The 14427-nt window shown below is 40.8% G+C and overlaps 1 protein-coding gene across 1 annotated transcript in view; it reads left to right on the top strand.

Moving 5' to 3' along the window:
- The window catches only part of STK32B (serine/threonine kinase 32B), a 180204-nt gene that overhangs the window by 121674 nt on the left and 44103 nt on the right, over positions 1-14427 (top strand). The window contains exons 5-6 of the mRNA XM_040593883.1: positions 947-984; positions 8900-8989. Coding sequence (XP_040449817.1) covers positions 947-984; positions 8900-8989 — 128 coding nt within the window. The remainder of the gene's footprint in view (positions 1-946; positions 985-8899; positions 8990-14427) is intronic.

Raw genomic sequence — 14427 nt, 5'->3', positions numbered from 1 at the left:
AAGAATACAGCTTCAATATTGCATGAAGCGCAGGCTGCCGGTGACAAGGCAGTGCCACACAACACTGCCACATCACACTCACCAAGCCGCAGACTGAGCCAAACCAGGGACCTATCCAGGCTGGAGAAGGGGAGATGTGTTTCCCTCAGAACAGGTCCACACCATGAGCAATGATACTGGACAAAAAGAGAGGGTGGGAATATGCAACAACAGTGGGGAAAAGCTGCCTCTGTCCCTCCTGACAGCAGCATGAATGTAGGTCAATGAAAAATGGTCCTGAAAGTGCAATTCTCTAGGGCAATGTTGTTCCCTTGTGCCAAGAACAGCAAAGTTGAACTGATGCTTCAGCACATCATGAAGTCCATCCTCTCTTATCCCTGCTCCTTTCCCCCTGCCGTTACAGACAGCCCAGTGGGGATTCAGGGGCTCAAAGGAGAGCTGCCTGATGTACCCAATTAACGTAAGGTAGTTAGCAGGACTCTACAATATGTAAGTGACCATGCATGTGAGCATGACAGATTAGCAGGGTCTGGCACAAAGGGTAGATCACTGATGTTTCCAATTAAATTATTTCTTGGGTCTGTCAGATGCGGTGTCCCTGAGGAAATCAGGCACCTCATGGATGCATATCTTCCATCTCATTGTTCCTGCTACTATAAAGAATAAAGTACATAATCTTGAAAAACAAATCCATGTCAATGCTAACTAACCATAGGAAAACAAAACCACATAAAATGGAGACCTAGAGAGCCTCTTTAGTATGAGTGTTTTCTCAGGGCAGTAGAAAGATGTAGACAAAAATCATTTGCCTTTATGTATGATATGGTTTTCAAAGGTTTTATAATGATTTAAGTGACTTGTCCATCATACCCAGATGGGAAAAACTTTAAAATTGCAGGCTTTCTTTGGGTATGAAGTGTAATGCATTCATTTCCTTATATTACAGGGACATCAAACCTGACAACATACTACTGGATGAGCATGGTAAGTGCATACCAACCGCTTTCTCTCCACTATCTCTTAATTCTTGAGATCTCAGTGACATGGTCATGACATGCTTTGTAGGTCAGCCTCAGATGTTGGATTCCTGCCTAGATCTGGACTTTCTCTGCAAAATCTCTCTGTCTACCTTGTGGATTTTATAGTTTCCCCTATTCTTGGGGGAGAAAAAAAAAAAAAAAAGCTGATCTGAGACTTGCAAGACCTGAAGAAGGCAGCATTTAATATGAATGAGGATCACCAGAGACACTTGATAAAAAGAAGTTAATATTTTATTAACAGGATTACTGTGAATCACCATAATCCCTTTTTAGGTGCCTAGAAGTAGAACAGTACCAAGCACTTGTTTTCTCTTTTAGAACTTCTTAAGGGCTAAGACATTTCATGTAGCAAATTATTTCTCATGTAGGTATCTGAAATTCCTTCCTTAAGTTTAGATAAGAAATTTGGAAATTTGCCTTTTAAGTCCGCAAAATTTTTATGCCTCTACACCTAGTTCTGGCTTAAATAACATATAAAAGGCTAGACATAATCAGCTTTGAGCTTTACCATACTAATTCCATGATTTCAAATAATTAAGGTGTGGTATATAAAAAAAAAAACACCTAATTTCTTTAAATTTAAATTTTACACATATACTCTATGAAGTATTTTGCTAAAACCTCATGCATATTTTTTTGGTTTTTTTGCAACTATTCATATGAAGAGCATGAGAAAATACAAGTAAAGCCTTCATTAACCTTGTACCAGAACAGAAAAATGTACAGGAGGAAGACTAAACGGAAAAAGGAGGTGTATGTTTACTGCTGTGGGAAAGTCTTGTGCTTTGTTCACTCAGAAATTGGTTAAAGTAGTTAAACTTTGAGAAAATATCAACTTGAAATTATGTCAGTGTTACCATTATCTTTTGAAGTCCGTTGCAGAGCTGCTGAGTATACAAGTTAAAAGTTGATTAGAAGGGTAATATTGCGAACAGCTGGAGTTTGTCCCTGGGAATACAGAAGCTAACAAAGCTAAATAATGTTGGAGTTTTAAACCATCTAGAACTTCAGGAATTTAATGTTTCAGACCCATGAGTGTTAATGTTCCACAGACACTAATATCAGCAAATAAGCATGAAATAGAAATCTCTTAAGTCCTGGTTGAATTAAAGATGTCAGACAACATGAAATGGCTATGAGTGTGTTAAGCCTCTGATTGACAACGTTTGAAGTATGCTTGCCCTTATCTCTCCTTGCCCCTCATCAAGGTCAATTACTGAACAAAATCAGACTCTTGCAAGAGCTTTACTATAGGGATTTAAGTATTTCAGAGAAGAAGCTACCCCAGAGTAAGCGATATGCTACACAATGAAGGGTTTTTTTTTTTGTGGTTATAAGCTGTTCAGCAACAAAATTATCTGCAGGCAGCTTGTAATTTTGGGATGGATAGCCCCTTTTCTGCAAAACAGCAGAATAGTGCTCCCTCACAGTACACCTGCAGATAACTGGTGAGAAGTTTTTTCCAAGATGATAACATTCTTTTTATAGCTATTTGGTAGCACCATTGGTATTAACATTTATTGTTGTTCTGCAGAAATTATGAGGCTCTACTTTGGCATCTAGGTTTTGCATCGTGCAGTGACTACACCATTATTACACTCTGTTACAGGAAATCTGTAAGGGTTTGGTTTTGCCTTAGGCAAAGTTTTCTGGACATTGTTTCATGAGACCCGGCAAGGTGCCTGCCTGGTTTACTGAGGAATAGCCCCCTGCTGGGTCAGACCCAAGACCTCAGCTGGTATTCTGTTGCAATTGGTGACAAGAGGAAATGCTCTTCACGGAGCATGCCCTTTGGTCCTTGGTCATCTTCTGTGCTTGGCATTCTGTGCTTTCTATCACCCAAAATTTTTATATTAGGATATTAGAGCATGTCTGTATATTCCCTTCAGAATCCTGATCTTTGTCAGTAAGTTTGTCTACTGCCTGTTAGAATCTGCTGATGATATTGGTTACTACAGCCTCCTGGAGCAACAAGATGTAGAAGTTTACCATCCTTCACGAAAGAAAAGTGTTTTCTTTTATGTGTTTTGAAACATTCTCCTTTCAAAACAAAATAATCTTCTTCTACTAGAATTGCAGGAGTAACAGCTTACAATCACAATATTCATGATATTCAAAAACTCCTTCAGCACTCTCCTATCAGATGAAGAACCTCAGCCTTTTTAATTTATCTCATGAGGCGCTGCTCTGGTCCTTGGGCCCCTCTCTCTTGCCATAGATGGTTTTACAGATATGCAGGCTTTCTGTTTCAGAGCAGAAGAGCAACTGTATTGGAACCAAAGACCCATCTAGTTGAGCTACCAACTCAGCTTGGTTGCTGCTTCTCTTCAAGAGTGAGTCTCCAAAAAGTGAACGATGGAGTAGGGTATAAAACAAGACAAGTTTTTGTGGTACGTCCCCCACGCACTCACCCAACCTCCACAACCTCCAGCCTTTTGTGACTGAGGCATTTTCTGAGCTGGATATGGTTTCCACACATTTAATAACTTGTAGTGGTCTTTTCCATGTTTTTTTCTGGTGTTTCCTTCAGTGTAGGGAACTTCTAGCATCTTTTACATCTTGTGGCAAAGCAGTCCTTAACTTAAACACAGATTATGTGAAGACTTGCTACCTGTTTGTTTTGAAGGTGCTACCTGCTAATGAACCTGAATGCCTCCTACTTCTAGTTCTGGAACTGTTTCTTGGTCGTTCTCTATACTGAAATCACAGACTTATTAATTCACTCTTAGACTTAACAGGACTAATTATATTTTATTACATTTTGGGGTTTTTTTAGATTGGATTTTTGCATCTGTTAGGGATAATTTTACAAAGAAATCTTAATCATTTCTTTTACGAGAGCGCAAGGCAGACTTAAGCTGGCATTCATATGTGCCTTATTATATATAATTATATTGTTTTAAGGAAAACTTTGATGACCATAAACCTCTTATTTCCTTGATTACACGAGTATCTTGGCTCTTATTTGAAAACTAACAGCAAAATTGAAAGATGCAGCCAATGAGCAATCTTGGTCTTAGAACCAAAAATAAGCTGACAAAGGCCACCCATAAATTCAATATTTTGAACCCTGATATTAACTTCTGAACAACAGAACTGGCAACATTATTACTGTATAGTGATGTCTGGGAGTCATAAAATGTCCATTAAAGATGTACCTGGTGTGTCTGCACAGAGGCTTGTCCTTAGCATACCCAGACAATTTTCAAGGACCGTATCTCATTTAACCCTCCAATGCTGATTAACAAGATGAATGTTCACAGTGTAATTCATCCACTTGAAGCTGTCTAAAGTTTGAAAATATATTTGACATTTTCACGTGCCTACATGGCCATTAAACAACCTACCCTTTTGAGATGCACAGCCTTCCTGAAGCCATCTATGGCAATACGATAAGGTTTCTAACAATCTCCCTAAATGATAAATGGCAGACTGCCAAGTCATGCCAAGTTCATGTGGGTATGGACTGATGTGCTTGTACATAGTGCAGGTGAATGCAGAGAGAGGCTTTCTACATTGCTCATAGGGTTTGACCTTCTGAGGGCAAACCAGGTCTGAATTTGCTCCGAAATGTTACTGTGTTGAGATTTCCCATCAGCTCTGATGCATGCAGAGCTGGTGGCATTAACTCCAGCCTGGCATTTCTTCTCTCTGCCCTCACATTCAACTCTTTCGTTTCAGACTATAAGAAATTCAATAAGCTTTGAAGTACATTTTCCTCTGCTAAATGTTAGTCAGCCAGTTTCAGCCACATTAGTGGACATGTTTTCATTGTCATCATAATTTGTTCAAAAATTAAATACTAGTCCATACAAAGATCGTTTGCTGTTTACCTCAGATATTGGAATTTCAGGCCATGTGGAAAAGCGAAGCATAAAAGCCACACAGCACTTCTGTGGTGCATGCATAAAGCTTCTCAGTAATGCACTGTGCTGTAGGTATTAACTTACAAATTTTCCCTGTTAAAGCCTTAACTGGAAGCTGACTGGAGGTAGGCAATTTTTGAAACAATTTGCACTGAGATACTTTCTGCTTGCAATGTATATGTTGGCATACATGAAATCTGTGCAGTTTGGGGTGATTGAAAAAGCCACTCTGCAGAGAGCCAGAGGAATGCACTCATTTGCCTTTTCTTCCCTTTTCTCCACCATCACCTTGTTATCATTTGGAGTCATGCAGCCATGGGGATTAAGCAACGAGCTCTTTCCTTGTGGCACTTGAATTTAGTTAGGTACTGCTGAATCTGTTGTGCACTGCTCTGCTTCACAGCTCTTAAAAGCTAAACTAAAGTGGCACTGGTGTACTGCTTAGTTCAATATTGTACCAGGGTACAAACTTGTTTTTGACATTTAGGTGTTCATAGTAATATCCAGAAAGGGAAATCAAGTACAACGTGTGAGGCTTAGATGGGAAAAAGTCCCCAAGTCCCCAGGAACTGAAATTTTGGGAACAGTATGAGGTAGCTAGTATCCTCAGCGTGTTTACTGCAGCAATAGCAACCTTGCCTTTCCCACATGCAACAATAACAGCAAAAAGATGTCTTAGAGACTGGTTAGAAAGACTCCTACAAACAATTGGCGCCTGGCTGTCTCTTGAAATATTCACAATTGGAATTAAAAACTTTAAAAACCCCCAAACAAACAAGTCACTAGGCTTTGAAGAGTTGAAACCATTCAGTGATGTGTGCAGACAGACAGAGCTCTGCCTCAGCATCCCTCTAGCCCTCCTCCACTGCCAACAGGCACAGAGGCTTTGCCCCTTCCTCTGACTCAATCCCAGACACAGCCTCTCACCCTGTCCCCGGCTCCCGCCAAGCGCTGTGTGCAGTCCCCGTGGCAGCACAGCCATCTGCCTGCCTACTCACACCTTGATTTCCCTCCATAGACAACTAGCAGCCCTCCAAGCAAGAGGCAAAGCTGCTTGCCGGCAGCCCATGGGCAATGGGGTGGCCCTATGATGGAGAAGAGCAAAGGTGGAGTTTTTCCAGTAGTACAGAGACGGCTCTGCTGTACCCTGCTACACATACAGGGGTTGCCCATTGCTGCTGGATCATCAGCAGGACACAAAAGAGCTATGCAGAACCTATATTCCCAATCCATTCCTTATCTTGCAGAAAGGCACTTTTAACAAAAACCATCAACCAGCATACACAACATTTCACATGTCCTATTTTGTTTTGTTAAACAAAAAGAAATCCAATAAAAGGGACAGAAAACAATGCACCGCAGGAGAGGCAATTTTCATTGTAAATCAGCTATTTGGATTAGTCTGAATAATATTATGCAATAGATGTTTTGCAACAGGTTATCATGCTGGCACTTTAATAGGGAGTATCAGTTACAATGCTGTCACTTAAATGACAGAACTTTATATTTATCTGTCAAAAAAAAGTATTAGTCTGCCAAGATTCTTGCAGCTTTTCATTCTACAGTATACAAAGAATTGCTTAAAACTACTGCCATTAGGTGGCTATATGAAGTTCAGTTATCATTTTCAAGAAACCTTCTGCCATGGTGTTTTATTATTACAGAAATAAACTGCAAACACGTCATGCTCCAGCCACCAGGAAGGAGGAATACCACCTTGGAATCTGCTGGCAGGCTGGGCTGTGAACACTAATTCTTTTTATGGCAGCCTAACACCTTCCACCCCTTATAAAGTGATCACTTTCATCCACTCTCAGTTTTTGTCTGCCATGTGCATATATCTTGCTGGGCTGGGTGTCTTAGGAAAAAAAAATCAATAAAATGTAAGCAGGTTTTTTTAATAAGAAAAGAGCAGAAAGCATGTAAACCATTTCATCAGAAACTTCTACTGTCTCTCCCGTCTGGAGAAATAGCTTTAAGTTTAGCAGTGGGGTGTACCTCCTTCCTTTTTTCCCTTTAAAACCAGCTCAGATCTGGTTGAATTAGCAGCCTCTGAGAATTTCAGTTTGCACTTATGTTGTGATTGACCCCTGACTGGCAGTGAAGCCCCATGCAGCCACATGCTCACTCCATCCCAGCAGGGTGGGGGAGAGAATCGGGAGGGTGAAAGTGAGAGAACTTGTGGGTTGAGATAAAGACAGTTTAATGGGACAGAAAATAATAATAATGCTGATAATAATAATAATAAAAAAAAGAGATACAAAACAAGTAATGAACAGTGCAGCTGCTCACCACTTGCTAACCAATGCCCAGCCAGTTCCGGAGCAGCAGTCCCCAGCTGGGTTTCACACACACACAGACACACCCCTCACCCCCACCCCCGGTTTATATACTCAACATGACATCATATCGTATGGATTGCCCCTCTGGCCAGTTTGGGTCAGCTGTCCTGGCCGTGTCCCCTCCCAGTTCCCTGTGCCCCTCCAGCCCTCTCGCTGGCAGGGCCTGGGAAACTGAAAAGTCCTTGACTTAGTATAAACACTATTTAGCAACAACTGAAACCATCAATATGTTATCGACATTACTCTTATATTAACTCCAAGACACAGCACTGTACTAGCTATTAGGAAGAAAATTAACCCTCTTCCAGCTGAAGCCAGGACAGCATGCACAGCTGTGGACCTGTTGGAGGTTGGCAGCTATGTTTCCTGTGGTCTGAGCGAGACCTCGTTTAGACTGTTGGAGCAGCATAATCTTTGGTTGATACTGGGTTTCCTCCATGGCACCACGGTCATGTTCAGCATCAGTCATTTGTTATACTCTTTTCACCTGTGGCAGCAAACATGGTAACAACTCAATAACAGCATCATGCCCAGAGCTTGCTCTATTCTGTGGACTGAATCAGATTGAGGTCTTGATAAAAATAATAATAATCAAGTCACAGAAAATTGTCCCTCAAGACTCTAGTTCACCACATGATGTGTTAGCCCCGATCTGAGTGCAGTACTAAGCTAGGGAAGGTAGTACCTTTCTCTGTACTCTGTCTTCCACAATGACACTGCCAGATGTAATCATGAAGAGTGTAATATCTGCATTACTCCACAATATAAAACTAGACCTTAAGCAGAGATGTAAAACTTAACAGCAGATGTATCAAATTAAAAGTCTGCTGATTTTCAGGCTGGATTTATATTCTGTTTGCCTGTCTATGGTAAGCCAAGATTAACAACTACAACTTCACTGTGGTGGAGCAATTTAACCTATGCTTATCATAAACTACCCCAGGAAAAAATTAATGACAGCAGGTTTGGGCCATCTAGCCTGATTAGTTCAGTTAAATCAGCTGTCTGGCTGTTCAGGCAGCAAGTCCTCAGGCTGACTTCTGTCACTTATCTTTCATCTTGCAAGTTGCTGTCAAATGAGTGATCATTTAGGAGCTGCTGCTGTTACATACAGAGTCTTCTGCTACCATGGACCTAATCTTATAGTTATCATATGATAAAAATACCCTTTTTCTTCTCAGCTCCCTTTTTGCCCTTAGGAGATTCAGGAAAATCCATGCTGATGGTAACCTGAAGTGGAAGTGATAGCAGACAGGTGTCATGAGTATCTGAGATTGTGAGAGGTGGCTCTAGCTGGAGATAAGGAGAGGCAGATTTCACACATAGCTCCATGTGCAACTCCTGTATGTTATTGCTCTGAGAAGACAGCTGCTGTCCTTGATGTTCATGGCAGGGGAAGTTTCAGGGGTAACCAGCAAAAAAGGTTCAGCACTGCTAGCAGGTACTGGATGCAGCCATACTAGGGAAGTATTCCATCGCTTCGCTGTCAACATGATTTTTCTAGTCATCAGTAACATTCAATGGTAAGCCTCCATGAATTGTACCAAATCCAATTTAATTTCTTTCCATTATCACTTAAATGTTAAATGATGAGTGGAATATTTTTGTGATGTGTTATTTTAACATCTGATTTTATTTTGTGTAATTGCAGGACATGTTCATATCACTGACTTTAACATAGCAACCATAGTGAAAGGCTCAGAAAAAGCTTCTTCTATGGCTGGCACAAAACCCTATATGGGTAAGTTTTTAAGACCATCTAAAAGTGTAAGACAAGTCATACATTAAGGCTGACTAATAGCATATTAAAAGATTTTAAGTTGTAAAAGTTTACAATAAATGTGAACACCTGGTTTTGACAGTATATATGCTAGCAATGGAAAATATTGGAGTTAGAGGAACTGGACAGGAACTTGGTCTCTATGCTGCTTCTACTCGGGTTCAAGCAAATTCAGCAGAATTTCATCTGTGTTACTTTCTGCAAGCCCCACATCTGGAGACAAGAATATATGATTATATTTGCACCACTGTGGTTATGATTTAGCAGAGAACATGTAATGTCAGTTTAAAAGTATCTAAGCACATCTTTAATTGCTTTAGAGTTCTATGTAACTAACTACTTAAGTGCTTTCCAAATGGCTTTCAGGGGAATTTTATACATTTTAATTATATGTTCTAAATGCATAGATGTGAGAGCAAAGTTCAGTTACCTTGTCCTCGTGTATCTAAAAGTTAAGCATCTCGGCTAAGTTAATAATTCAGACTTGTCCTGGGGCTGAAGGACAGAAGGCATTTCCCGAAGGTCATTTGTCCCACCAAAGTTTGGGCAGCTTCCATGACTGAGAATAGGTGTGATTTCTCCTATTTTTGGCTTCCTAATCAACTGCTGCTTTAATTCTGTCTGTATATGGAATTGTCATTGCCTGCAGAGATGACTAGCTTAAAACTAAACATACCTGGGTTCTGGAAACTGTACTAAGAGATACGTGTGTCTCTATGAGACTTTTTCTAGCAGACATGCTCAGAGCACTTCTAAGACCCGTACAGTGGTAAAATATTAGTAAATGATCATATTCTGAAAGTGTCATTTGGGGAACTGATGGTCTCTGTGTCACCACAATCCTGCGTATTAGCACAAGAGTGGAAGTGTGTGCCTAAGAAATAGAACTTAACATACACATTTTTCACAGCATAAAGAGCACTGTACAAACTTGCATGTGAAGCACGCAGGCATCTGCAAGGTGCATCCATACCAGCTGTGAGACTGTGTCAGAGCAGTCCCAGGCACTGGAGCAGAGTTGTATTTTCAGATATGATGTGATTTTCGTCATGAATCAACAGTTAGGAAAGGCTCGGTCTATTGCCCCTGAGCAGCTTGTGCGTAGCTCTCCTGTTTGGCAGCTAATAGGGCACAGTAACACGTGTGTGGCCACACTGTGCCACTTGGGCTCAGGACCAGTGCACTAACCTGACACTGATTAGCTCACTCTTATAAACGTTTTCAAAACAGATTAAGTAACATTTTAAGTAGTCTTGACTCCAGCTTTTAAGTTATACAGATGAACGAGGTTTTAGAATAAAATTTTCTCAGCATTTTATGTTGGTTAGCTTTAGCTGAGTGTCCGGTTGAGTGTCTTTGCTTAGGTGAGATGGCCAACACTGCACAGGCATAGGATAGAGAGCATTAGGAGATGAAATCTGAGCTTCCCCTCAGGACCAGTATCTGAGTGTTTGATGTTGCACCACAGATTCCCTATTCATTGTGGTGAAAAAGGGGGAAGGGGTGCTGCAACCTCACTTACACCAACAGCTTTAGTTTAAAAAGAACTTGCTTGAGCTTTTCTGCCAGTATGTGGTGAGTTTATTTATGAAAAAAAAAAAAAATCAACCAAAAAACAAAACCACCAAAAAAACACCCAGAAATAGCCAAACCACTAAACAACAAAAACCCAGGAAAAAACCCATTTTTTTTTTGTCTAGAAGTAATTTTTACCTCCCCCAACATATACAAATAGTTGTACAACTGACATGTGAAACTAATTGCATTCGCAGAACTGCCCTTACATACACGATGACTGAAAATTTAAAAAGATTCCAAGATTTTTGAAATGGTAGTTTTACATTTCTGTGAAAAGCTTATTTCTCAGAGCTCACATACTCTGCTTAAATAGTTGCCTAGAATTTTCTAGTAACCATCGTCATTAGATGTGCAAATTCTTATTACACAGATTATTCAAAAATACCTGCGAAGAGTAACCATTTCGCAGAAGTTCAAACAAGTTCAGAATAGATATTTTTCCATATTTAATTGTGGTGATGACAGCAGACTTAATGATAGTCTTTTCTGACATTTAATTTGGTAGTCAATTAAATGTCTCTTTTGATGACCTTACATATTTAATTTTGTTGCACAGTTTTACATTAGAAAGCATAATTGTTACAAAAGCAGAAAAAAGCTGAGTACTTGCTTAGGGGTCAGTTAGCATTTCAGCATCTGTCTGTTATGGTCTGAATGTGTGTAATGAAGAGATCACCTGGCAGCTAATTATCAGAAGCAGAATAGGTATAACACCTGTACAAAAGTGTGTGTGAGTATTCTTCAGATACTCCACTGAGAGTTAACAGGAAACAGTGTCCTTTGGAGCATCTTTCAGACTATCTGCACACATCAGTGGACCTTCTTAGTTCATTGGTGGTCTCTGCCTGGCTCTTCTCACAAGAAAAAACCCCAGCTTTAACAACAGAAAGCACAAAAATCTGCAAGTACTAGGTGCTATGATTTGGTATTTAAAGTGCAAAATTATGAAAAATGGCCCCATCCTCCTGAAATTCCTACCATCTAAACCCATGAGGAGTAACTTGTTCTTTGTGTAGATGACATTTGCTGAGAAATAGCACAAGGAAGGAAATCTTTGGATTCGTCTTAGACAATATCTCTTCATTCTTAATCTATTTAGTGCTGAAGTGCAGTCCACCCTGCTTAACCTCCACTTATGTCCCTTTACACAGTATTCCCCATTGGCTAGAAAACGCCAGAAAGCTTGCATTTAGTAGGAAAATACTGATCTCCAGGATAGATTATGTCCTTTTACAGCCTTATTGTTTTGTAATCACTTGTCAGCTTAACATCACAGGAGGGTTCCTGTAAGAGCCCAAGCTGACCCAAGCAAGGAGGTCAGCTATAGACTTAGAGAAGGGGAAGATGGGAGATGGAGCCAAGATTTTACCTTTGCACAGTAATAAATTGTTGTCTTTGTTCATTTCAGCTCATGGAGCTGTTCTGCCCCTGGACCCTCTCACCTCCCTGCCCTTCCCACCCCCCCACCCCACCCCCCATCAGGTCTCCCCCGTATCTAAGAATCTCACAACAAGAAGAAATGGTACAAGATAAATGTTCTCTTTCCCATTATGAAGAGGCTGTGGCACCATCCACCAGCTTACTTTCTCTCCAGTGTACCTCCCTCACTTCTTGGAAATGCAAAAATCCTGCAAAAGCCGTGTGCCGTCTTCAATACTCAGAAAGGGTCAGAAGAGTCATCCTTGCATTTGTTTGGAGCTGTAAGAAGGCAGGAAAGCTTTTAGAGCTGTAAAATATTCTCTGTTTCAGGTGAAAAGTGATGGGTAAGGGTTCTCTGTGGCACAGCTCAAGTACCAAAGCTTCAGCAAACCTCAAATATTAAGAGTTTGACAGATATGGCTATATGCAGAAATGCTGCATTTTCCTCTGAGTGCACTGATTTTGCTTCCTTTTTGCTTTTAGTTTACACATTTAATTTTGTGAAGAATCATAACTTTAGTGAAGTGCTACAAAGACTTTTCAGTTGCAGTGCTCAAATTCAGAAAGTTTTGGGTTTGGTCTTGGTAGTTATTAAAGTCTGTATGATTTCTGGCTTTAAGGCTTCCACATGGCTTTGTCTAAGCTGTTTAGACAATGAGAGAAATAGAAAAAAAGAATTGGGGAGATTGGTGTTATGGTTGGCAGTAAGCTTTCGTTACCAGGAGTTCAAACCATGCTTCAACCTTGGTGTAACAAAATCATCTTCAAATAAGGTACTTGCTGAGCACCAGAACCAAGGAAACTTAGTAGTTCCTGTAAGACATGCCTTATGCTGTGTTGGTTTTCATGATGTTGAAGGTATCAGATGTGATGAAAGCTTTTTCCCCTTCTTGGAGACTTATAAAGGTGTAATCCCATGAGGATCCTGTTATGTTTAATCAAATATGAAAGCAGTCACCAGCCTTTTCCTTAGGAGAAATACTTACAGGATTTCTCACTTCTTTCTGTAGCCAATTTAAGGAACTAAATAGAAAAATGTTCTCTCTCAAGCATCCATCCATATTTAAAATTTGAATAAAATAGGATGAGAAATTGCTAGGGAGAAATTTTCTCACATGCAGCATGACTGCATAAAACTGATATCCAAGAAAAAACAGTGTTGTGAATTGATACCGTGTTGTAAAAATGCACCAGCTGTTCTGATTAAGATACCCATCTTGTAATGCTGAGCATGGTGTGAGTTGGCTCTTGCAGCCTTTGCTTAATCCCACTTCGCATTAGCCTTTTTGCCCCTGTGTCTTTCTCAGCCTGAAATTTTCCCTGCCTATTTCCCTGCAATGTATCTGAACCTGAATGTTTCTCCAGAAACCCTGGTAATTTCTCTGTGTTCCCCTTTACCAGCTGATTCATTCAGACAAGGGAAATACCTGCCATACATAGGCAACAAAAGCATGGGCAATGGGGAATCTGAAAGGAACGGCACCAACAGCCTGGTGAAACAAGTTACTTCCAGCTGCTTCTGCAGTTTTACTTCTCAAAGCCTTTGACTCGAAATGCTGAAGTGAATCCAGCTTTTTAGTTCGGGGCGGGGGGGGGGGGGGGGGGGTTGGTCTTCAGAGTTTGTCTCGTACTGTTCAGATGGCTGCAGCTGTGAAATGCAATGTGTGCCCTAAGTGGGCTTAGGAAATTTGTGTGTTGCCCCTACCTGATATTATCATTACAAATTCACTACTCAAACCTTCTGCAAGACCTGTGAACGAGGGTGTTGTCAAAGGTTTTGTTGTAGGAATAGCCCTTTGAAAAGTCCTGTTTTCAGACTGTCATCCTACGCTGGCAAGCAATGCAAAACGTCCTTTGAGACCTGACCGACTTTTGGCAGGCATGGCTGCTGCCAACAAACAAACACAAGTGCCGGAGGGGGAGCCCCCTGCCCCTGCACTGGGATGTAGACCAGGAAAGCTGGTGCCGGGCAGGACACGGTCCCTGGCCACAGCCTGTGCCTGAGATAATCAGCCATGGCTCTTTCTTCCTGCAGAAGGCTATTCATTAAGCTGCTTGTGTTTAAAGAAAGTGTGCCTTTCCCTGGCTGGAAGCACCCGTGTTTGCCATTTTTAACACGGTTCCATCTTTGGGTGCCAAAAAAAAAAAAAAAAAACCAACCCAAAAAACAAACAAACAAATTTATATTGGTCCCTCATGCAGGCTGCAAGAAATGTGCTTGTGTCTCAGAGGACATGTTCTGTGCTGGGCACCCACCCACAGTAGCAGCCCTCTCCTCTGCAACAGATCGGTCAGCCTCAAAACGAAACGTGAAACACTAAAATGTATCTTAGAAAACATTACAGATTTCACCTTTTGTTTATGCCTCACTCTGGCATGATTTAGATGTATTTGAGTTCTGT

Source organism: Falco naumanni, chromosome 1, assembly GCF_017639655.2.
Source record: "Falco naumanni isolate bFalNau1 chromosome 1, bFalNau1.pat, whole genome shotgun sequence".
Classification (NCBI taxonomy): Eukaryota; Metazoa; Chordata; class Aves; order Falconiformes; family Falconidae; genus Falco; species Falco naumanni.
Note: the sequence above shows the minus strand (reverse complement) of the source record. Positions and strands in the feature narration are given on the sequence as shown.